Source organism: Lepidochelys kempii, chromosome 8 (assembly GCF_965140265.1).
Source record: "Lepidochelys kempii isolate rLepKem1 chromosome 8, rLepKem1.hap2, whole genome shotgun sequence".
Lineage (NCBI taxonomy): Eukaryota > Metazoa > Chordata > Testudines > Cheloniidae > Lepidochelys > Lepidochelys kempii.
The window spans coordinates 105,710,244-105,733,480 of NC_133263.1; the positions used below are offsets into that span (position 1 = coordinate 105,710,244).

Below are 23,237 nucleotides of genomic sequence, written 5' to 3' on the forward strand. Positions count from 1 at the left end.
TTGGCTGGCGGTCCAGGAGAGGGCCGTCACTTCCGCTGTGGGGGGCGGGCGCTTCGGTCCGAGGGTGGGGCTGCGATCTCCTCAGCGCGTCCGAGCATGGGGGCCAGGGAGCTGGACTATACCATCGAGCTGCCGCCGGGGGGCTGGCCGGGTACGGGGCTGGCCGGGGGGTGGGGTCCCCAGGGTCCTCGCGGGCGCGGCGGGTCCGGGGGGCGGCGCGTGTCCGAGGCCCTGCGGGGAGGAGTGAGGTGGGGGGGGCAGGGCGAAGTCGGGTGGGTGGGTGTCTGATGCCCTGGGGGGAAGAGGTGGGGGGACAGGGCGAGGTCGGGGGGGTGGGTGTCTGATGCCCTGGGGGGAAGAGGTGGGGGGACAGGGCGAGGTCGGGGGGGTGGGTGTCTGATGCCCTGGGGGGAAGAGGTGGGGGGACAGAGCGAGGTCGGGGGTGGGTGGGTGTCTGATGCCCTGGGGGGAAGAGGTGGGGGGACAGGGCGAGGTCGGGGGGGTGGGTGTCTGATGCCCTGGGGGGAAGAGGTGGGGGGGGGACAGAGCGAGGTCGGGGGTGGTGGGTGTCTGATGCCCTGGGGGGAAGAGGTGGGGGGACAGAGCGAGGTCGGGGGTGGGTGGGTGTCTGATGCCCTGGGGGGAAGAGGTGGGAGGGGACAGGGCAGGGTCGGGGGGGGTGGGTGTCTGATGCCCCTGGGGGAAGAGGTGGGGGAGGACAGGGTGAGGTGAGGGGCGTGGGTGTCTGATGCCCTGGGGGGAAGAGGTGGGGGGGGACAGGGCGAGGTCGGGGGGGTGGGTGTCTGATGCCCTGGGGGGAAGAGGTGGGGGGGGGGACAGGGCGAGGTCAGGGGGGTGGGTGTCTGATGCCCCGGGGGGGAAGAGGTGGGGGGGGACAGGGTGAGGTGAGGGGCGTGGGTGTCTGATGCCCTGGGGGGAAGAGGTGGGGGGGGGACAGGGTGAGGTGAGGGGCGTGGGTGTCTGATGCCCTGGGGGGAAGAGGTGGGGGGGGACAGGGTGAGGTGAGGGGCGTGGGTGTCTGATGCCCTGGGGGGAAGAGGTGGGGGGGGACAGGGCGAGGTCGGGGGGGTGGGTGTCTGATGCCCTGGGAGGAAGAGGTGGGAGGGGACAGGGCGAGGTGAGGGGCGTGGGTGTCTGATGCCCCGGGGGGAAGAGGTGGGGGGACAGAGCGAGGTCGGGGGTGGTGGGTGTCTGATGCCCTGGGGGGAAGAGGTGGGAGGGGACAGGGCAGGGTCGGGGGGGGTGGGTATCTGATGCCCCTGGGGGAAGAGGTGGGGGAGGACAGGGTGAGGTGAGGGGCGTGTGTGTCTGATGCCCCGGGGGGAAGAGGTGGGGGAGGACAGGGTGAGGTGAGGGGCGTGTGTGTCTGATGCCCCGGGGGGAAGAGGTGGGGAGGGACAGGGTGAGGTGAGGGGCGTGGGTGTCTGATGCCCTGGGGGGAAGAGGTGGGGGGGGACAGGGCGAGGTCGGGGGGGTGGGTGTCTGATGCCCTGGGGGGAAGAGGTGGGGGGGGACGGCGCGGTCGGGGGGGGTGGGTGTCTGATGCCCTGGGAGGAAGAGGTGGGGGGGGGGACAGGGCGAGGTCAGGGGGGTGGGTGTCTGATGCCCCGGGGGGGAAGAGGTGGGGGGGGACAGGGTGAGGTGAGGGGCGTGGGTGTCTGATGCCCCGGGGGGAAGAGGTGGGGGGGGACAGGGTGAGGTGAGGGGCGTGTGTGTCTGATGCCCCGGGGGGAAGAGGTGGGGGGGGACAGGGTGAGGTGAGGGGCGTGTGTGTCTGATGCCCCGGGGGGAAGAGGTGGGGGGGACAGGGTGAGGTGAGGGGCGTGGGTGTCTGATGCCCCGGGGGGAAGAGGTGGGGGGACAGAGCGAGGTCGGGGGTGGTGGGTGTCTGATGCCCTGGGGGGAAGAGGTGGGGGGACAGGGCGAGGTCGGGGGGGGTGGGTGTCTGATGCCCTGGGGGGAAGAGGTGGGGGGGGACAGGGTGAGGTGAGGGGCGTGGGTGTCTGATGCCCTGGGGGGAAGAGGTGGGGGGACAGGGCAAAGTGGAGGGGGTCTGATGCCAGGGGGGACAGGGTGAGGTGAGGGTGGGGTCTGATGTCCCAGGAGGAATAGGTGAGGGGCGTGGGTGTCTGATGCCCCGGGGGGAAGAGGTGGGAGGGGACAGGGCGAGGTCGGGGGGGGTGGGTGTCTGATGCCCCGGGGGGAAGAGGTGGGGGGGGACAGGGTGAGGTGAGGGGCGTGGGTGTCTGATGCCCCGGGGGGAAGAGGTGGGGGGGGGACAGGGCGAGGGCGAGGTCAGGGGCGTGTGTGTCTGATGCCCTGGGGGGGAAGAGGTGGGGGGGGACAGGGCGAGGTTGGGGGGGGTGGGTGTCTGATGCCCCGGGGGGAAGAGGTGAGGGGGGGACAGGGCGAGGTCAGGGGCATGTGTGTCTGATGCCCTGGGGGGGAAGTGGTGGGGGGGGACAGGGCGAGGTCAGGGGCATGTGTGTCTGATGCCCTGGGGGGGAAGAGGTGGGGGGGGACAGGGCGAGGTCAGGGGCGTGTGTGTCTGATGCCCTGGGGGGGAAGAGGTGGGGGGGACAGGGCGAGGTCGGGGGGGGTGGGTGTCTGATGCCCCGGGGGGAAGAGGTGGGAGGGGACAGGGCGAGGTCGGGGGGGGTGGGTGTCTGATGCCCCGGGGGGAAGAGGTGGGGGGGGGACAGGGTGAGGTGAGGGGCGTGGGTGTCTGATGCCCCGGGGGGAAGAGGTGGGGGGGGACAGGGTGAGGTGAGGGGCGTGGGTGTCTGATGCCCCGGGGGGAAGAGGTGGGGGGGGGACATTGTGAGGTGAGGGGCGTGGGTGTCTGATGCCCCGGGGGGAAGAGGTGGGGGGGGGACAGGGTGAGGTGAGGGGCGTGGGTGTCTGATGCCCCGGGGGGAAGAGGTGGGGGGGGAGACAGGGTGAGGTGAGGGGCGTGGGTGTCTGATGCCCTGGGGGGAAGAGGTGGGGGGGGGACAGGGTGAGGTGAGGGGCGTGGGTGTCTGATGCCCTGGGGGGAAGAGGTGGGGGGGGACAGGGCGAGGTCGGGGGGGTGGGTGTCTGATGCCCTGGGGGGAAGAGGTGGGGGGGGACAGGGCGAGGTCGGGGGGGTGGGTGTCTGATGCCCTGGGGGGAAGAGGTGGGGGGGGACAGGGCGCGGTCGGGGGGGGTGGGTGTCTGATGCCCTGGGGGGAAGAGGTGGGGGGGGACAGGGCGAGGTTGGGGGGGTGGGTGTCTGATGCCCCGGGGGGGAAGAGGTGAGGGGGGGACAGGGTGAGGTGAGGGGCGTGGGTGTCTGATGCCCTGGGGGGAAGAGGTGGGGGAGCAGGGCGAGGTGAGGGGGTGTCTGATGCCCCGGGGGGAAGAGGTGGGGGGACAGGGCAAAGTGGAGGGGGTCTGATGCCAGGGGGGACAGCGTGAGGTGAGGGGGGGGTCTGATGTCCCAGGAGGAATAGGTGAGGGGAGGCAGGTGTCTGATGCCCCGGGAGGAGGGGTGCGAGTGTTTGATGTCCCCAGGGGCTGTGCAGTGTTGTCCCTAGTAGCCTAGGGGGCTTAGCGTCAGGGGTGTTGCTGTTGCAGGATTTGCCCTTAACCCTTCTATCTTACATTCCTGTTAGCAAAATAATCCTGTTTGGATACTGGGCTGTGCTCCCTGGTGGCTTCAGGGAGAGCTGGGTTTACACAGGGCTCCCGCCTCCTCTAAATCACTTCCTCTGTTGTGCCTTATCACTTTAGATAAGCTATTACCAGCAGGACAGTGGGGTGGGAGGAGGTATTGTTTCATATTCTCTGTGTGTATATAAAGTCTGCTGCAGTTTCCACGGTATGCATCCGATGAAGTGAGCTGTAGCTCACGAAAGCTCATGCTCAAATAAATTGGTTAGTCTCTAAGGTGCCACAAGTCCTCCTTTCCTTTGTGCCTGGGAGTGTTAATCAGAAACAGTTATTTGTGGCAGAATGGTCTGTGTATGGAAACAACACTGGGCAGGGCCAGAGTGTCACCTGTAAGCTTATTGCCATAGCCCAGGTCCTTCTCCAGCTGGTGTCTGTCACTCTCATTCCACTGCATCTGATATTAGGTTGGAAAATCTTTGCGGCAACTACCATCTCTTTTTATGTCTTTTTAAAGGACCGAGAGCTCTATTGGGGTAGCTTAAAAACAAGACAAAACTAATATCTTTGGGGCTTGTCTACACATAGAGTTATTCCTGATTAACTCCTCATGTAAACACTCTTATTTTGTTCCTTGTTCCTGTTTAGTTTAACGCACTTTCAAAGGATCAGAGCTAACTCCATGTGTAGACAAGCCTTAAGTAACCAACTGAGCTGGAAATTTTTTTTTTAATGCAAATGTAAATTTGTCCAAAAATCAGTGAGCCTGTTTCCCTCCACATACGGTGATGGAAAAACCTAAAATTTGCCACTGGTAAATGGATTTTTTTGAACCCTGAATTTTAGAAACATTTATAATGTGAGCTTCTAGTTTTTAGCATCTTTACCCCCTTATTTGTGTCCTACCTTGGCCTGTAGCCTTTTGTCTTTCTTTACACTAGAAGTTGTTCGGGGCAAGATTTGTCATTTATGTTTGGTACTGTGCCCAGTACAATAGGGCCCCAGTCTTGATTGTATTGTACCACAAATAATACGGCAATCCTAGCTGATAACTGGATTCCTTCCGCAGCCTATCAGCACAATAGCTGCACTACAGGCTCGGGGGTGGGTTAAACCCACTATCCTTATTAACTAGTTTGGTCGCAATTTCGCTCTGACTCTAGTGGACTGAAGGGCAGTTTCATTTTTAAAAATCTTCTGGTTTATTTCAGACACTAGTCCAGAGAGGGGAAACGCAAATAACCTGCCTGTGGTAATTCTGCTGGGGTGGGCTGGCTGCCGTGATAGACACCTGGCGAAATACAGCACCATCTACCATCAGAAGGTGAGTGCATCATTCATCTTTCTATGCCAATATAAAGCTGTAGCAAGGCTACCTGAGGAATTTTCTCCCCTGCACTCTGGTGAAAAGACCTTACCCCTTCTTATGACTCCAGAGAAGCCCTAGAAGAAAGTGTTGGGCTTATTTTTGTGTGAAAGCTCCTTGGATGTTCAAGTAGCATGTTGACATTCTCTGCACGCTGTCTTTAAGACCCTGGTTATGTGTACGACAGAGGCAGGAAGTGCTTCCTAAAAGGAATTATTTTTTGCCTTTTTTCAAAGTTTCTGAAGTCTTAAAGATTTGAAAACCAGTATAAATCTTTGTCCTCCGTTTATCCACAGAACATGTATAACATGGGCAGTGAGTACAGGCTGCATACATCTGTACAGACCTGGCAGGGCCAACTTTAAGGGTCAAAGGCAAGTTCAACCATGGCTTATTCAGCCTCTGGCCTTTCTTCTGAGACTAACAAGTGTGCTGGTTATTGATAGCTTTTGTGATCAGGTTGCCTGGCTACTGGGGATTGATTTAATGCCCCTAAACTCATTTCACACAATTTATGGAACAGCCATCAGATGGTAACAATGTTCAGTCATTACCAACCTGGACAGGATTTGGTATAGTGACCTAGAAATGGAAGTTTCTGACAGTGTCTGTCTCATTTTCAGTCCCCTTTTAAAATATGTTGCTTTGCTGGTCTATGGAATGATGGAAAATGCATGGCTTTTGGACCTAATGGAATCTAGGCCCATTATTTCTCATCTCTTTCGCAATATGTGAGAATGGACTTTGTTTTGGTTCCAAATTTTTTACAAAGATAGATGCCAAAGTTCTACTTGGAATACTACCCAGCATGACTGCCTCACATGCCCTCCTCTGAACTGTTAATGTTTAACCTGACGTGAGATCATATATTAAAGTGTGTTCTAGTACAGAATGACTTGTGACTGGATGTCTCAGGATTGGTAACAGCATTTCACTGCTCAGTTGCAACTGGCCACAGCATTCCGCAACTGCTCAGTATCCTATATGAAATGCATTTGGTGTCTCAGTCCCGTTGCCAGAAAGGTAGGTGTCTGCATTCTAAAATACACAGTTTCATTTAGTCCTACCTAGTTCCCTTTTTAGCAACCCTAACAGAGACTCTAAGGATGGAATGAGCCATGGAGAATGAACGCCCTTCTGACCCTTATATGATTAATATTTAGCACTTTACAAGGATTAAGCCACACAACTGTGTCTGGGAGAAAAATTTCCATTGCCATTTTAATGGAAAATTGGGTTTTTGACTAATTTTTTACTCTGTGGATTTTTTTTATTATATCAAACACCCAAAACCAGAACATTTGATTTGCATGTGGTGCCATATGAGGGTTGTAGTTTTTATGTCATGTACTTATTTTCCTCTGTGGGCTGAACTCCCCAGCTAGACTGCACCTGCCGCATGCTGCTTTCCAGATAGATAGTTTCAGTGAAACCACTATCCCAGCTGTATTTATTCATACAATGAGTAAAAGTTTCAAATCATAAGGTGTTGGAGGGTTGACGAGATGCGGGAGGCTTTTGGGAGGGTTTGTTTTCTGGTGTGCTTAGCTGCAATTACTTGAGTGATTATGTTACCTTGGCTTTTTTATTATTATTGGGTTTTATTTCCCTAATTCCAAGATCTCTTAAATGAACTTTTTGAATCTTTACAAATGAAGCTGAAGCCATAGGGTGGTTATGGACTCAGAAACTGAAGGGGGAGGGTACACCTGATAATTATCATGGTTTTGTGTTCTGCGATGCCAAGTGGGAGACCCCAGCTCCCCTGCCAGCCTCATGCTTTGTGTGGGTGGGAAGCCCAGTGGAGGCAGCATGCTCAGCCAGTGGGAAAAGATGGATAATGCGGTACTTTTTATTGCCATGGGGCCATCAGGCACCCCTGCTGGTCTACTGAGGATTGTTGACATGCTGCTGTGGGACACTTGGCAAGTCCTCCTTGGCCAGAAGGAGGATGGGCAGGATGCAGACCCTTGAGGGTAGGAAATCCAGGGGAAGTGAAGGGATGTGTAGGGTTCTAATAGGGATGTGGGTGGACCTTCCTTCCTCTAGGAAGTATGAATGCAAAACCCAGATGCTTTTAAATCTATTAGAATAGGTGAAGATTTCTTCCTCCCTTCTCCCCAATCTCCTCTGAACATAGCTGTTTGAATGCCTTTTCTCTGCATTTCTCAAGCAGAAATGCCAATAAATGCCTTTGCTGAGCTAATGTAAAAGATGGAGTGCTACTACAGCTAGCATTTATATAGAAACTTCTGTGGGGGCCCATTGCTTCAGCACCTGGGTGCCTGACATCATTAAAACCTACCATTAGTAAAGAGTAATACAGTGCATATATCTAAATGTGGGGGCTTCGCTATGTAGCCAAGCGCCCTAAGCTCTTTGGTACATGGTTCCGCTTATTAACAGTTCCTCAGTTACCAGCAAAAGCTGCCGTTATCCGTCAGTTGGTAATAAGTGGAAAGCAACTTTGCAGGGTTGCAGCCAGGGAATGAAACACTGGGATAGATCTTCCCTGCATGTGGGCAGGGCAGCAGCAGAGAGGGGGCTGCAGCACAGATGTGGGGGCTTTCTACAGGGAATGGGGCACGGAGGGTCTCTCTCCTTGAATTCCCTGTGGGTTGGGGTTCAGCATGTCCTAGTGCTTCCTTCCCTGGGTGCAGGGAGAGGTACTGTGCAGCTCTGGTGTCTGGGCTGCATCCCCCACTCCTTCCCTGCCCACAGCCCCTTACCTCCTGTGCTGACCCTGGACACAGGTAGGTTTTCAGGGCACTGCCCTAGAAGGAAGCACAAGGACAGGGTGAGTGCTGGCTGGAGGCAGGTTTGCAGGGCTGCAGTGAGGGAAGGTATGTCCCAGCACTTCCTTCCCTGGCTGCAACCTTGCAAACCTGCCTCCAGTTGGGGTCTTTCTTCTAAAACATGTTGTTAATAATCAGCATGGTATTACCAATATCCAAATCCCATTAACATTAAAGTCAATGGAACGCGATTGGTTCTTGGCCAAATGTTGCTATTAACCAGAAGTTGTCAATATCAAGGTGGCTTTTAAGTGGAATCTACTGTGACACCCCCATCTCTCCCCCATCTGATCAAATAGTTATAGGTTAGCAAGCTTCAAAAAAGGCCACCCATAAAAATGGCTTCTATAGAGGATCTTGGCTGGGATAAGTATTACCGGGTCCTGATGCTACTGGGCCCAAATGATCACCAGCCAGGGACGGGAGGAAATTCCTTCTTCTTCACCAATGTTGTGGATGATGTTATACTAAAGATACACTAATGGTGAGCCAGCCCTGGCCAATTCCTAATTCAGGAAGAGGGGACCATTGCTCTTTCCTACAGGGCAAGTGCTATGAACACAGTGGCAGATTAGGATCCTGAAGGAGCTTGCCTTTCTATGTAACATACAGCCCTTGATGGGTCTCTCTCTCTGTTCCTCCCAGGGGTGCACAGTTATCCGCTACACAGCTCCATGGAAGATGGTGTTTTTCGCAGACAGCTTTGGCATCAGGTCCCTCCAGACCCAAGCTAGAAAGCTCCTGGAGCTGCTCTTTGACTATAAAATTGAAAAGAAACCCCTGCTGTTTCATGTGTTCAGCAATGGCGGGGTCATGCTTTACCGCTACATCCTAGAGCTTATCCACATGCACGGGCAATTCAGCAACCTCAAGGTGGTGGGCACCATTTTTGATAGCTCCCCGGGCAGAAGAAACTTGACGGGGACTCTGCGTGCCTTGGCAGTTGTCTTGGGATCAACTAACGTGCTGCTCAAGTATTGCCTCCTGCTTGTCTTCGCCATCCTGGTGGTGGTGCTGCGGATCCTGATGTATCCAGTGACTCGCTTCTTCCATGAGATCCATTATGACGCCCTGCTGAAGGGGCCTTCGAGGTGGCCCGAGCTCTACCTCTACTCCAAGGGTGACAGAATCATCCTGGCCAGTGACATAGAGCACATGATCGAGGCCCGGCGGCAGCACAATGTTGCAGTGAGAGCTGTGGACTTCTCAGACTCTGCTCATGTGAGTCACTTGCTGGCATATCCCTCCTATTACATGAGCCTCTGCACCTCTTTCATGTATGACTGCGCTGGACGTGCGTAGTGTTCACCAAGGCAGAGATAGCAAGTGCCTGTGTAAAGACCCCCAGCAGATGCTCCCTCTTCACTGGGATCATACCAGAAACAAACTGTGCTCTCTGTCTCTTTCTTCAGCATCTCTCTGCTCATAATAAAATCCTGATTCACCAAGGGCAAGTTATGCCTGACTAATCTAATTGCCTTCTATGACAAGATAACTAGCCCTGTGGAAGAGGGGAAAGCGGTGGACGTGTTGTTCCTTGACTTTAGCAAAGCTTTTGACACAGTCTCCCATAGTATTCTTGCCAGAAAGTTAAAGTAGTATGGGCTGGATGAATGGACTATAAGGTGGATAGAAAGTTGGCTAGATTGTCAGACTCAACGGGTAGTGATCAATGGCTCCATGTCTAGTTGGCAGCCAGTATCAAGTGGAGTGCCTCAAGGGTCGGTCCTCGGGCTGGTTTTGTTCAATATCTTCATAAATGATCTGGAGGATGGTGTGGATTGCACCCTCAGCAAGTTTGCAGGTGACACTAAACTGGGAGGAGAGGTAGATATGCTGGAGAGTAGGGATAGGATACAGAGGGCCCTAGACAAATTAGAGGACTGGGCCAGAAGAAATCTGATGAGGTTCAACAAGGACAAGTGCAGAGTCCTGCACTTAGGACGGAAGAACCCCATGCACCGCTACAGACTAGGGACCGAATGGCTAGGCAGCAGTCCTACAGAAAAGGACCTAAGGGTTACAGTGGACGAGAAGCTGGATATGAGTCAACAGTGTGCCCTTGTTGCCAAGAAGGCCAATGGCATTTTGGGATGTATATGTAGGGGCATTGCCAGCAGATCGAGGGACGTGATCGTTCCCCTCTATTCAACATTGGTGAGGCCTCATCTGGAGTACTGTGTCCAGTTTTGGGCCCCACACTACAAGAAGGATGTGGAAAAATTGGAAAGAGTCCTGCGGAGGGCAACAAAAATGATTAGGAGACTGGAACACATGACGTATGAGGAGAGGCTGAGGGAACTGGGATTGTTTAGTCTGCGGAAGAGAAGAATGAGGGGGGATTTGATAGCTGCTTTCAACTACCTGAAAGGGGGTTCCAAAGAGGATGGCTCTAGACTGTTCTCAGCGGTAGCAGATGACAGAACAAGCAGTAATGGTCTCAAGTTGCATTGGGGGAGATTTAGGTTGGATATTAGGAAAAACTTTTTCACTAGGAGGGTGGTGAAACACTGGAATGCGTTACCTAGGGAGGTGGTGGAATTCCTTTCCTTAGAAATTTTTAAGGTCAGGCTTGACAAAGCCCTGGCTGGGATGATTTAGTTGGGGATTGGTCCTGCTTTGATGAGGGGGTTGGACTAGATGACCTCCTGAGGTCTCTTCCAACCCTGATATTCTGTGATTCCACCACCCTTCCCCAGAGCTTGGAGACACAGAATTGCTGATTTCTAGGCATCTAGTACACAGCTGGATGTCTGAAGCCTCCAAATCGGTTGTTGGGCTGGTCGGAGGTGATGGTGCTAAGTAGAGTCAAGAGAGTCTAAATTAATATAACTTACATAATAGGGGTAAAATCCTGTCCCTGCTGAAGACAATGGGAGGGTTGCCAGGAGCTTTCATGGGGGTGGGCTTTCACCATAGGAGGCCAGAGAAAGGAGTGAATTAATGTGACTGGGGAGCACTACATCCCCCTTCTTATACCCTCTTTCCCCTTTCCCTGCTGCCCTCCACTTCGTAGTTCTGGGCGTGTAACTTACGTCACCATCCATGCTCCATCTTGTTACACTGGAGCAATTCTGTGGTGTCCCTAGCAGCCAGGGCTCTCCGCTTAGCCTAGGTTTTTTTTTTTTTTCTCTGCTGCTTCCTCCAGCCCACCGTTGAGTCAGCTGAAGCTCTGCAGTGTCACCTCATTCTCCCACTCCCCCCACTCTTCTATTTACACCCCTCTGCTCTCAGCTGTGCATATAGTCACATTGACGAGGACAGAATGAGACTCTTGGCAGAGTCTTTAATAGGGCAGACCAATGCAGGTCCCTCTCTGTCTGCGCCCTCAAGGCACTGCACCTCAGCCCTACTCCTAGCTGGAGATCAGCTACAGCAATCAAACACAGTGTCTCCGAAAGCCCAGTGTAGGTAACTGCACCCCAATGTGTCAGCCTGGTTCTATTTAATAGGGGCTGGGGCAGAATGGCCAAGGGGCTGCTCCCTTGCTGGATGGCTCAAATCCCTGTAGCTGAGTTAATTTAAAGCTTTATCTGTGAAATATCTAACATGTCTCAGTGTCTGGTCTTTGTTCCTCTCCCCTGACGCTTCCCTCTCATTGTTGAAATCATTGGGTGAGTAGCTGTGTGTTGCTGTGTAGATTTACCAGTCTGTTAAGGTGTGTGCCCAGGAGTGCAGGGCGGTCACTTTGAGTATCTGTAACCCCGAGTTCTATCTCACCTCCTGTGCCCAAATTTCCTGGGTCTTTCAGAAACTGCTTTCTCTTTGATCCTCTAGGGGAGAGCCTTCATTACCAACTAGCATCATTGCTCACATTCCAGAAGATTTGTAGACTAATCTACACACGCGAACACTTCAGAGTGTGTTGCTTACTCCCTGTACAGACATGTTTGATGGGATGAGCCAAGCTAGAAAACATCCTGTTCGGGTTTTCTTCTGTGGAGGGGGAGTGAGGGGTTAAAGTAGGGGAAGGACTATACTACAATATACGAAGGTTGAATTGGTTGAATTCTAACTGATCTGACTTTGTGTGTTTATGGATCTTGGCTTTTTGGGAGGGTAGGGGGTAGATTGAATTATAACCCTGGAAAAGCCTGCCACTTTCCAGCACAGCATGATCTAATCTGGGGCCTCTGAAATGATGCTTGTCCCGCGAAGGATCCAGTGCCCTGTGAACACCTGTACAGCTGCCTGAAGACACAGTTCGTCCCTGTGGTTTTCTGTGCAGCCTCCCCTCCTGCATACAGCAATCATGCTGACTATGGGATGTTCATGAGTTGTTCCCCCAGCAAGAGTCGCTTTGTAATGTCATTACTTTCCTCCTCTGCAACCCCACAAATGTGAATCAGAGCAGAGTAGTACCCTGTCATTTCACTGAGAGTCCAGTAGCAGGGTTGGGAGGAAATGCTTATTCAAATGCACTTGAAATGGGGATTTAGAAATGGATTAATACCGTTTATAATGTATTTTACAATCTGCCTCAGTTTGCAAGCAGAAACAACAGTCCAACTGCAGCTATTTTCAGCTTCCCAAACAGCTCAGAGAGGCCATACAGTAGAACTGGGGAGTCCTTCTAAGTCGTCTTTTGACATGTACATGACTGTTTGCATGTTTCCTGAATCTCCTCTGTTAAACTGACCCCAAAAGCCTAATACTGTGATGAGGAATTAAAGATGAGAGAGGAAAATAAAATATCAAACTTACAATGACTTTTAAGAGAGTCACCATTTCTGCCTGTCACCATGCTCTAGAGCAGGGGTCGGCAACCTGCTGCACGTGTGCTGATTTTACTGGCACGCTTCTGCCAGCCAGGGTCCCGGCCGCTGCCCCTGCTCAGCCTGCTGCTAGCCTGGGTGAATGGAACCCCAGGCCGGCAGCAGGCTGAGCGGGGCCGGCGGCCAGGACCCCAGCTGGCAGGAGCTGGCGGACGGAACCCCAGACCGGCGGTGGGCTGAGCCGCTCAGCTCGCCATCTGGGGTTTTGTCTGCCGGCGTAGTGTATTAAATTTCTTCCTGTAGGAATGTGCTACTTGCAAAACACCAGGACTGTCAGCCGTAAGTAGTACACTGTAAGTAACGCATTCCTATGGGGAGCAATTTAATACAGTACACCAGGGAAGGGAAGGCTGTGCCTCCCCAAACAGCCTGCCCCCTATCCGCCCCCTCCTACTTCCCACCCGCTGACCCATCCAAACCCCCCCCCCCCACACACTCCTTGTCCCCTGACCACCCCCTCCCGGGACCCCCTGCCCCGACTGCCTGCCTCAGAATCCTCCACCCATCCAACCCCCCGCTCCTTGTCTCCTGGCTGCCTGTGACTGCCCCGACCCCTACCCACGCCCCTGAGCGGCCCCCCGGCACTCCCACGCCTATCCAACTGTCCCTGTTCCCCATCCCCTTACCATGCCACTCAGAGCACCTGGACTGGCCACCCTGTAATTAGTACACCATAAGTAGCGCATTCCTATGGGGAGCAATTTAATACACTACACCTGTCCCCGCTCATCCCGCTGACAGTCTGGAGTTCTCAAAATATGTTCTCTCCCCCCTTATCAAAAATTACACTACAATTAGCTTGAAAACTTGAAAACTTTGTATATTATAGTAATTGTTAAAAAATGTATAATAAAGACATAGGTTTTGATGAAGCAAAGTACTTGTACTTACGTGCCTGTGCTTAATTTGTGTTTTCGATGATTTACCTTCTAAAAAAATCTCGCGTCTTGCACCCCCACAAAGGGCGTCTCGCACCCCAGGTTAAGAACCACTGCGCTAAACTGATCTTAATTTTAATTTAATTTTAAATGACGCTTCTTAAACATTTTTAAAACCTTGTTTACTTTACATAGGACAATAGTTTAGTTACATAATATAGACTTAGAGAGAGAGACCTTCTAAAAATGTTAAAATGTATGACTGGCACGCGAAACCTTAAATTAGAGTGAATAAATGAAGATTAGGCACGCCGCTTCTGAAAGGTTGCCGACCCCTAATGTAGAGTCTGTCCAGTGAATCCAGTCTAACACAAATACTAAAAACTCATTCCTTCTTCCTAATGGAGAAGCAGATTGTAGCATCACGTTTCCAGCTGTTGAGCTATTGGTGGAGATAAAAGCAGGGCCTGTCAGTACATTTTTCCCCTCTTCCCCCCTCTCCCTCCCCCCAGCATTGCAAGCAGGTGCAATGGGAAGGAAGAATGCAGGGTCCAGTGGCAATGGAACACTCTAAAATCAATCTGGAGAGAACAACTTGCACTTTTAAAAAAGTATCAATATATCATGGGTTGTTACCAATCCCTGAGACGGCAGGAGGGAAAATGAGGTTGCTTTTATGTGAACTATGAAGGAAAAGAACAACAAACTATGTAGCAACACAACCCTGTCCTTACATTTTGTGTATAAGCAGTGTGTGAATTAACTGGAAAGGTGACACTCAAGTGCTGACTTAATTGGATTAATTTTAATGAGCTTGTTACAATTTTTTTAATAGGTAGTTTTCTCCCAGCATTGGGGTATATTTTTCTGTGATTTGGATTATCTTTTTCCCCTTCAGAAGTCTTCAGCTCAGATTTTTCCTCCCATTCTGCTTGTGAAACTTGGACATAACTAAACCCTCCTGCCTGTATCCCGAACAATGTCTTCAGTGGAGTGTATAGACCGGAACATTTGTTTATGGTGTATTTTTAACTTTAGATGCCAAAAACAGTCAAGAAGCCGATCTGCATATGCAGTGTTCTTTTGGTAGCAAGCTGCTTTCTCTAGCATTCTTGTTCATCAGGGGAATCCACATAGCCAAGGCTGTATTTTTGTTTCTGAACATCAAACCAAAGAGTTGCAGAATTGTAAAAGCTCCCTCTTAAGGAACAGAGATATTAAAGAAAGGTTATTAAACTATCACTTGCCTCAGCAGTGGCTTCTGGAGGCATAGCTTTTATAGAAACATGTAAGCACATTCCACTGAGCACACCTCATGAATTAATACAATCACAGTGAGTGGGAAATGTAGTACGCGGATTTGACAACTGAACATTGTGGAGCATCTATTTGTGTGGCTATTCCACAACATGGCCAGCAGGTGGCAGCACTAAACCAACTATTTGGCTGCTGTATTGTCTATTAGAGAAAACTGCTGAAATCTATTTACATGAATTTCCATGATTAATGAGCCCTATTTAAAATTAAGGACTAATGTGCTAGAGGGAAGCCCAACATTGGAATGGGAGGTCCAGATGCAGGCGTGTTTGCAGAGCTGGAAGATCCTGGCACTAGACTAGTGTGGGGGTATTGCAGGTCAGGGCTAAGGGGTGAAGCCTTCACAGTAGAGGCCCTGGTCACAAAGGGGACTTTGGTGCCCAACTATCTCTTTAGGGGCCTAAAAACAACTGTTAGATGCCACTGGCATTCACAAAACCCTTGCTTAGCTACTGCCGAACCCTGCAGGCACCTAAATTTCCTCTGTGCCTAAGTTTCCACAGGTAAAGTCCCCTAGGCCCCTACATTTCTGCTAGTGGGCATGCATGCAGCCACTGGGGTCTTGCATGCGGCTGCTCCTGACCCATGCTTAAGTCCCATGGGGATTCCCAAAGCAGGGAATGCCACTTAAAACTCCCTTGTGAAGCTGGCCCTAGCTGGTTTTACAAGATAAGGAGTAGTGAGTGTCACGAGCTCCAAATTTACCTACAAACTAAAAAACAAAACAATTATTTTCACTAGACTTGATCCACCTGGTTTCAGAGTATCAGCCGTATTAGCCCTGGTCTACACTAGGACTTTAGGTCGAATTTAGCAGCGTTAAATCGATGTAAACCTGCACCCGTCCACAGGATGAAGCCCTTTATTTCGACTTAAAGGGCTCTTAAAATCGATTTCCTTACTCCACCCCTGACAAGTGGATTAGTGCTTAAATCGGCCTTGCCGGCTCGAATTTGGGGTACTGTGGACACAATTCGATGGTATTGGCCTCCGGGAGCTATCCCAGAGTGCTCCATTGTGACCGCTCTGGACAGCACTCTCAACTCAGATGCACTGGCCAGGTAGACAGGAAAAGAACCGCGAACTTTTGAATCTCATTTCCTGTTTGGCCAGCGTGGCAAGCTGCAGGTGACCATGCAGAGCTCATCAGCAGAGGTGACCATGATGGAGTCCCAGAATTGCGAAAGATCTCCAGCATGGACCGAACGGGAGGTATGGGATCTGATCGCTGTTTGGGGAGAGGAATCTGTGCTATCAGAACTCCGTTCCAGTTTTCGAAATGCCAAAACCTTTGTCAAAATCTCCCAGGGCATGAAGGACAGAGGCCATAACAGGGACCCGAAGCAGTGCCACGTGAAACTTAAGGAGCTGAGGCAAGCCTACCAGAAAACCAGAGAGGCGAACGGCCGCTCTGGGTCAGAGCCCCAAACATGCCGCTTCTATGATGAGCTGCATGCCATTTTAGGGGGTTCAGCCACCACTACCCCAGCCATGTTGTTTGACTCCTTCAATGGAGGTGGAGGCAACACGAAAGCAGGTTTTGGGGATGAAGAAGATGATGATTGATGATGCGGTTGTAGATAGCTCACAGCAAGCAAGCGGAGAAACCGGTTTTCCTGACAGTCAGGAACTGTTTCTCACCCTGGACCTGGAGCCAGTACCCCGAACCCACCCAAGGCTGCCTCCTGGACCCAGCAGGCGGAGAAGGGACCTCTGGTGAGTGTACCTTTTAAAATACTATACATGGTTTAAAAGCAAGCATGTGAAAGGATTACTTTGCCCTGGCATTCCCGGCTCTCCTGGATGTACTCCCAAAGCCTTTGCAAAAGGTTTCTGGGGAGGGCAGCCTTATTGCATCCTTCATGGTAGGACACTTTACCACTCCAGGCCAGTAACACGTACTCGGGAATCATTGTACAACAAAGCATTGCAGTGTATGTTTGCTGGTGTTCAAACAACATCCGTTCTTTATCTCTCTGTGTTATCCTCAGGAGAGTGAGATATAATTCATGGTCACCTGGTTGAAATAGAGTGCTTTTCTTCAGGGGACACTCAGAGGAGCCCGTTCCTGCTGGGCTGTTTGCCTGTGGCTAAACAGAAATGTTCCCCGCTGTTAGCCACGGGGAGGGTTGAGGGGGTAGCCACGCGGTGGGGGGAGGCAAAATGCGACCTTGTAACGAAAGCACATGTGCTATGTATGTAATGTTAACAGCAAGGTTTACCCTGAAAGAGTGTAGCCACTGTTTTATAAAATGTCTTTTTAAATACCGCTGTCCCTTTTTTTTTCTCCACCAGCTGCATGTGTTTCAATGATCACAGGATCTTCTCCTTCCCAGAGGCTAGTGAAGATTAGAAAGAAAAAAAAAACGCACTTGAAATGTTTTCCAAGCTCATGCTGTCCTCCCGCACTGACAGAGCACAGACGAATGCGTGGAGGCAAATAATGTCAGAGTGCAGGAAAGCACAAAATGACCGGGAGGAGAGGTGGCGGGCTGAAGAGAGTAAGTGGCGGGCTGAAGACGGGGCTGAAGCTCAAATGTGGCGGCAGCGTGATGAGAGGAGGCAGGATTCAATGCTGAGGCTGCTGGAGGACCAAACCAGTATGCTCCAGTGTATGGTTGAGCTGCAGCAAAGACAGCTGGAGCACAGACTGCCACTACAGCCCCTGTGTAACCAACCGCCCTCCTCCCCAAGTTCCATAGCCTCCACACCCAGACGCCCAAGAATGCGGTGGAGGGGCCACCGGCCAACCAGCCACTCCGCCACAGAGGATTGCCCAAAAAAAAGAAGGCTGGCATTCAATAAATTTTAAAGTTGTAAACTTTTAAAGTGCTGTGTGGCATTTTCCTTCCCTCCTCCACTACCCCTCCTGGGCTACCTTGGTAGTCATCCCCCTACTTGTGTGATGAATGAATAAAGAATGCATGAATGTTAAGCAACAATGACTTTATTGCCTCTGCAAGCGGTGATCGAAGGGAAGAGGGGAGGGTGGTTAGCTTACAGGGAAGTAGAGTGAACCAAGGGGCGGGGGGTTTCATCAAGTAGAAACAAACAGAACTTTCACACCGTAGCCTGGCCAGTCATGAAACTGGTTTTCAAAGCTTCTCTGATGCGTACCGCACCCTCCTGTGCTCTTCTAACCACCCTGGTGTCTGGCTGCGCGTAACCAGCAGCCAGGCGATTTGCCTCAACCTCCCACCCCGCCATAAACGTCTCCCCCTTACTCTCACAGATATTGTGGAGCACACAGCAAGCAGTAATAACAGTGGGAATATTGGTTTCGCTGAAGTCTAAGCGAGTCAGTAAACTGCGCCAGCGCGCCTTTAAACGTCCAAATGCACATTCTACCACCATTCTGCACTTGCTCAGCCTGTAGTTGAACAGCTCCTGACTACTGTCCAGGCTGCCTGTGTACGGCTTCATGAGCCATGGCATTAAGGGGTAGGCTGGGTCCCCAAGGATACGTATAGGCATTTCAACATCCCCAACAGTTATTTTCTGGTCTGGGAATAAAGTCCCTTCCTGCAGCTTTTGAAACAGACCAGAGTTCCTGAAGATGCGAGCGTCATGTACCTTTCCCGGCCATCCCACGTTGATGTTGGTGAAACATCCCTTGTGATCCACCAGAGCTTGCAGCACTATCGAAAAGTACCCCTTGCGGTTTATGTACTCGGCGGCTTGGTGCTCCGGTGCCAAGATAGGGATATGGGTTCTGTCTATGGCCCCACCACAGTTAGGGAATCCCATTACAGCAAAGCCATCCACTATGACCTGCACATTTCCCAGGGTCACTACCCTTGATATCAGCAGATGTTTGATTGCGTGGGCTACTTGCATCACAGCAGCCCCCACAGTAGATTTGCCCACTCCAAATTGATTCCCAACTGACCGGTAGCTGTCTGGTGTTACAAGCTTCCACAGGGCTATCGCCACTCGCTTCTCATCTGTGAGGGCTGCTCTCATCTTGATATTCATGCTCTTCAGGGTAGGGGAAAGCAAATCACAAAGTTCCATGAAAGTGCCCTTACGCATGTGAAAGTTTCGCAGCCACTGGGAATCATCCCAGACCTGCAACACTATGCGGTCCCACCAGTCTGTGCTTGTTTCCCGAGCCCAGAATCGGCGTTCCACAGCATGAACCTGCCCCATTAGCACCATGATGCATGCATTGGCAGGGCCCATGCTTTCAGAGAAATCTGTGTCCATGTCCTGATCACTCACGTGACCGCGCTGACGTCGTCTCCTTGCCTGGTATCGCTCTGCCAGGTTCTGGTGCTGCATATACTGCTGGATAATGCGTGTGGTGTTTAATGTGCTCCTAATTGCCAAAGTGAGCTGAGCGGCCTCCATGCTTGCCTTGATATGGCGTCCGCTGTTGCTCTGATGGAGGGAGGGGCGACTGACAACACGGCTTACAGGATTGGCTTCAGGGAGCTAAAATCAACAAAGGGGGTGTCTTTACATCAAGGAGTATTTCAGGCAGGACTTCACGGAGGGTTCCAATAAGAAATGGTGCACCTAAGTTATTGTTCTTATTGGAACAAGGAGGTTAGTCTGGCCTCTGATTGATACATGGCTAGATTTACCTCGCTGCACCTTCCCTGTGAGCGACTGCAGTGTGACCTAGAGGAATGAGTCCCCTAGACGGGGGAGGAGGCAAATGAGTACAAAACAAATCTGGTCTATTTCTTGTTTTGATCCACTCCATCTATCTTTTACATCTTTGGCTGGCAGCAGACGGTGCAGAAGGACTGCATGCCAGCCACATCTCATGGCTGCTTGGCAGAAGATGGTACAGTACGACTGCTAGCCATCCTCATCTCTTGCCTGCCCGGCAGAAGATGGTACAATACGACTGCTAGCCATCCTCATCTCTTGCCTGCTCACCATAAGACGGTTCAATAGGACTGACTGCAGGACTAAAGAGAATGACCTGGTCAAGTCACTCCAAATTTAGTCCCTGCACCCATGTCTGCCCAGGCGTTCCCAGCCGACGTGGCCAGGAGCACCTTGGACACAACAATGACAGCTACCAGTCGTATTGCACCGCCTGCTGCCAGAAGGCAATGGGTTGCTGCTACTGTGTAGCAATGCCGTACCATGTCTGCCAGCACCCAGGAGACATACGGTGACGGTTACCTGAGCGGGCTTCATGCTTGCCGTGGTATGGCGTCTGCACAGGTAACTCAGGAAAAAAGGTGCGAAACGATTGTCTGCCCTTGCTTTCACGGAGGGAGGGAGGGAACGGGGGCCTGACGATATGTACCCAGAACCAACCGCGACAATGTTTTAGCCCCATCAGGCATTGGGATCTCAACCCAGAATTCCAATGGGCAGCGGAGACTGCAGGAACTGTGGGATAGCTACCCACAGTGCAACGCTCCGGAAGTCGACTCTAGCCTCGGTACTGTGGAAGCTCTCTGCCGAGTTAATGCACTTAATGCACTTAGAGCATTTTCTGTGGGGACACACACACTCGAATATATAAAACCGATTTCTAAAAAAACGACTTCTATAAATTCGACCTTATTCCATAGTGTAGACATACCCTTAGTCTGTATTCGCAAAAAGAAAAGGAGGACTTGTGGCACGTTAGAGACTAATCAATTTATTTGAGCATAAGTTTTCGTGAGCTACAGCTCACTTCATTGGATGCATACTGTGGAAAGTCTTTGCTCAAATAAATTGGTTAGTCTCTAAGGTGCCGCAAGTACTCCTTTTTTTTTTTGATTCACCTCCAGATCCAACCCATCAAATCAGGTCTGTGGTAGCAAGCGAGGGAGCCTGGAGCCCTCTAGAGGTTAATGACAGTAATGCAGATGGTCCAATTTTGATTAATTTCACAAGTGCACGCCTGCAGGTACATAAATCACAACAAGCTTGTCTCTGTTGTTAGGTTGGCTGTCTATTCAGCCAATCTTCCCTTGTGTGGCTTTTCCTTTACAGCCAGTAATGAAGTTAGAAAACCTGTCAACTGAAGAAAGTTTAGTGTGGTAAAAATGGATATATACTTTCATTGCAGTATGTAACCCACAGTGACTAGCTATATAAACTCTCAACCTTGACCAGTGTATTGCAAATTCTAGTCCTAAAGGGGATTGCTTCTGAGAGGACACTGACCCATTAGAGCACTTAGGGGTTCCGGGGTGGTTATTCCTTTTATACTCTGCAGACCAGGGTGATATTTCCCAGATTACCAGGGAAATAATGTCAAGCCAGACATTAGTGGCCATTGGTCCACACCAAAAGTCACTGCAGAATTTGGCACAAATGGCCAGCCTTGCCCCACCAAGCCACAGAACTGGGACAGTAGGGGGCGTGCAGAACAGAATGGAAATGCAATGGCAAGAGCTGTTCTCTGGGAATTACCTATGTAAAAGGTTCTCCTAATGTGTGCTGCTGGCCTTTCACATTTGACGACCACCACATTCACCCAAGCTTTTGTGTGGGAGAGGTGGATGGGCGATTCAGTTCACATTTCTTTATTTGATGTGATGATGCGATGTATAAATGTTAAAGCTCAGCTGAAGTTGGACAAAGGGAATTTCCATGGACCTAACTTAATATTCTACATTTACAATAATGGTATCATCCAATAACTAACAGACCCTGGAATTTATAACCATATATTGCATGCACAAACATTTTTTGAGATCACTGTTCTCATGGTTATCATTGTTTTGATATAAGATCAAGATCCAGCAAAACACGTAAACATGTGCTTAACTGAAGGCATGTGAAGTCAAGTTAAGCATGTGCATGAGTACTTTACTTGATCAGAACCTAAAGCTCTGTCAATTTCCATGAAACCAGCAGAGCATGCGCTGTAGAGACTGTAGTAAGCATAAAAAATGGATTAAGTTTTGAAGTGGTGGAAAGATTGTTACAGAGGCAGGATTTAAAATAAGGTAAATAGGCAAGAGTTAAACTATGCACACAACTAGGAAAGGAATTTTGAAAGGTCTTCTGATGCGTTCCCTTCCTCTCCTCCAAACTGTCTTTTGTCTATTTATTTGGCCTGTAAACTCTGTAGACTGGGGCCCAGTCTTCACATGTGTCTGGAAAGCTCCATCCATGCCATTGGGGATATATAAATAATTTAAAAAAGATAAATCATGGAGGACCAAAAAACCTCCATAACCCGCCTCCCAACAAAACAAGGCCCTCCCGCGCACACACCTTGTCTCCCGTGGAGAGGATTAGAGAAAGAATGAGCCAAACATGGCAGATCTTCATCACGTTGCTTAACGCACAGCTGGAAGGTGCTCAGATACAGTGGTGAAGGAGGCAGGAGAACCCAGGTAGGATAGACGTGTACTATAAATAGTGGCACTTTATGAAAAAGATGCCTGCCATTCCAAGAAATGAGCAACGGGTGGCAGCACTACACCTATTCCTCCTGTCTGCGACAGTGTGACTGATGTTGATACTACTGTGTAATCAATTTTTCTGCAAGTCAGACGTAAAAGAAAGTTTGATAACATTCCTCCGGTGACTCTTGCGAGGTCATGTGCTTTCCCTTTGCATCTGAGTAGCTCCGTGGCAACAGAGCACTATAGATGTCATGTTTGCAGGCTGAAACCGAAAAGGTTTATGAGAGGCAAATAAAACATAAGAGGGCCTTCTTTTCCAGGCCCACACGCTACCCACATGTCCTGAGGACAACCACCTGCAGTGGGTGCTCTGTGCACTGCCTAACAGGAACTGTGCATAGGTTGCAAAAGTGGTAGGGCAGGTTTCGGGGGGGTGGCTTTGAACTGGGTGAGAGTTGGGAAGCTTTCATGTCACACAGGTGATTGGGCCTGCATAGCCACCACAGAGAATAAGAAAGGTGGGGTTGTTCCAAAATAGGGGAGAAGACTGGGATTGTTTAACTTAGAGAAGACATGAACACAAGGGGCCAGGATAATAACGAATGCTCTGGAGATGGTCGATCAGGAGCTTGCATTCACCCAGCCTCATAGCACCAGAACAAGGGGATACTTTCATTGGAATTGAAATGTGGAAAATTTAAACTAATAAAAGGAAATACCTTTTCACACAATGCATAGTTAGTTTATGGAGCTCGCTGCCACACAATGCATAGTTAGTTTATGGAGCTCGCTGCCACAATATCTCACTGGGGTCCAGAGCTTGGGGTGCTTTTAAAAAGAGTTGGAGAGTTTAGATGGATAACAAGAGTTTTGATTATATGGATTAAAAATAACCAACAGTTTTGGCAGGGCTCTAAACCCTCTTGGTTCACGGCTCAAACCCACCTCTAACTATTGGGAGTTAGGATGAAGCTTTCCCTACAGGCAGATTACTCTATAACTGCCTGACACACGGTTTCTTGCGCTTTCTTCGGAGGCATCTGCTATTGATGATGTCAGAGACAGGATTCTGGACCAGGCAGATCACTAGTCTGAGTCAATCTGGCAATCCGTATGTTCGTAAGTGTATTCCTGTAAAAAGT

The 23,237-nt window shown here is 50.8% G+C and overlaps 1 protein-coding gene across 2 annotated transcripts; it reads left to right on the forward strand.

The window, feature by feature from the left end:
- The first annotated feature begins 47 nt into the window (after positions 1 to 47).
- TMEM53 (transmembrane protein 53) lies at positions 48 to 9,261 on the forward strand. Of its 2 annotated transcripts, XM_073357943.1 has the most exons (3): positions 48 to 151; positions 4,863 to 4,975; positions 8,458 to 9,261. In XM_073357943.1, the coding sequence occupies exons 1-3, from the start codon at positions 97 to 99 to the stop codon at positions 9,112 to 9,114; spliced, it is 825 nt and encodes a 274-aa protein (XP_073214044.1). In that variant the 5' UTR covers positions 48 to 96; the 3' UTR covers positions 9,115 to 9,261. The 2 variants fall into 2 exon arrangements, with proteins under 2 accessions (XP_073214044.1, XP_073214045.1); XM_073357944.1 differs by lacking the exons at positions 48 to 151; positions 4,863 to 4,975 and adding an exon at positions 4,987 to 6,040.
- Positions 9,262 to 23,237: the final 13,976 nt, after the last annotated feature.

Excerpts from the sequence above, each read along its gene's own strand:
- TMEM53 (XM_073357943.1), top strand. The coding sequence starts at position 97 with ATGGGGGCCAGGGAGCTGGACTATACCATCGAGCTGCCGCCGGGGGGC. Across the intron at positions 152-4,862 it reads GCCGCCGGGGGGCTGGCCGG|ACACTAGTCCAGAGAGGGGA; the intron begins GTACGGGGCTGG and ends GGTTTATTTCAG. Across the intron at positions 4,976-8,457 it reads GCACCATCTACCATCAGAAG|GGGTGCACAGTTATCCGCTA; the intron begins GTGAGTGCATCA and ends TGTTCCTCCCAG.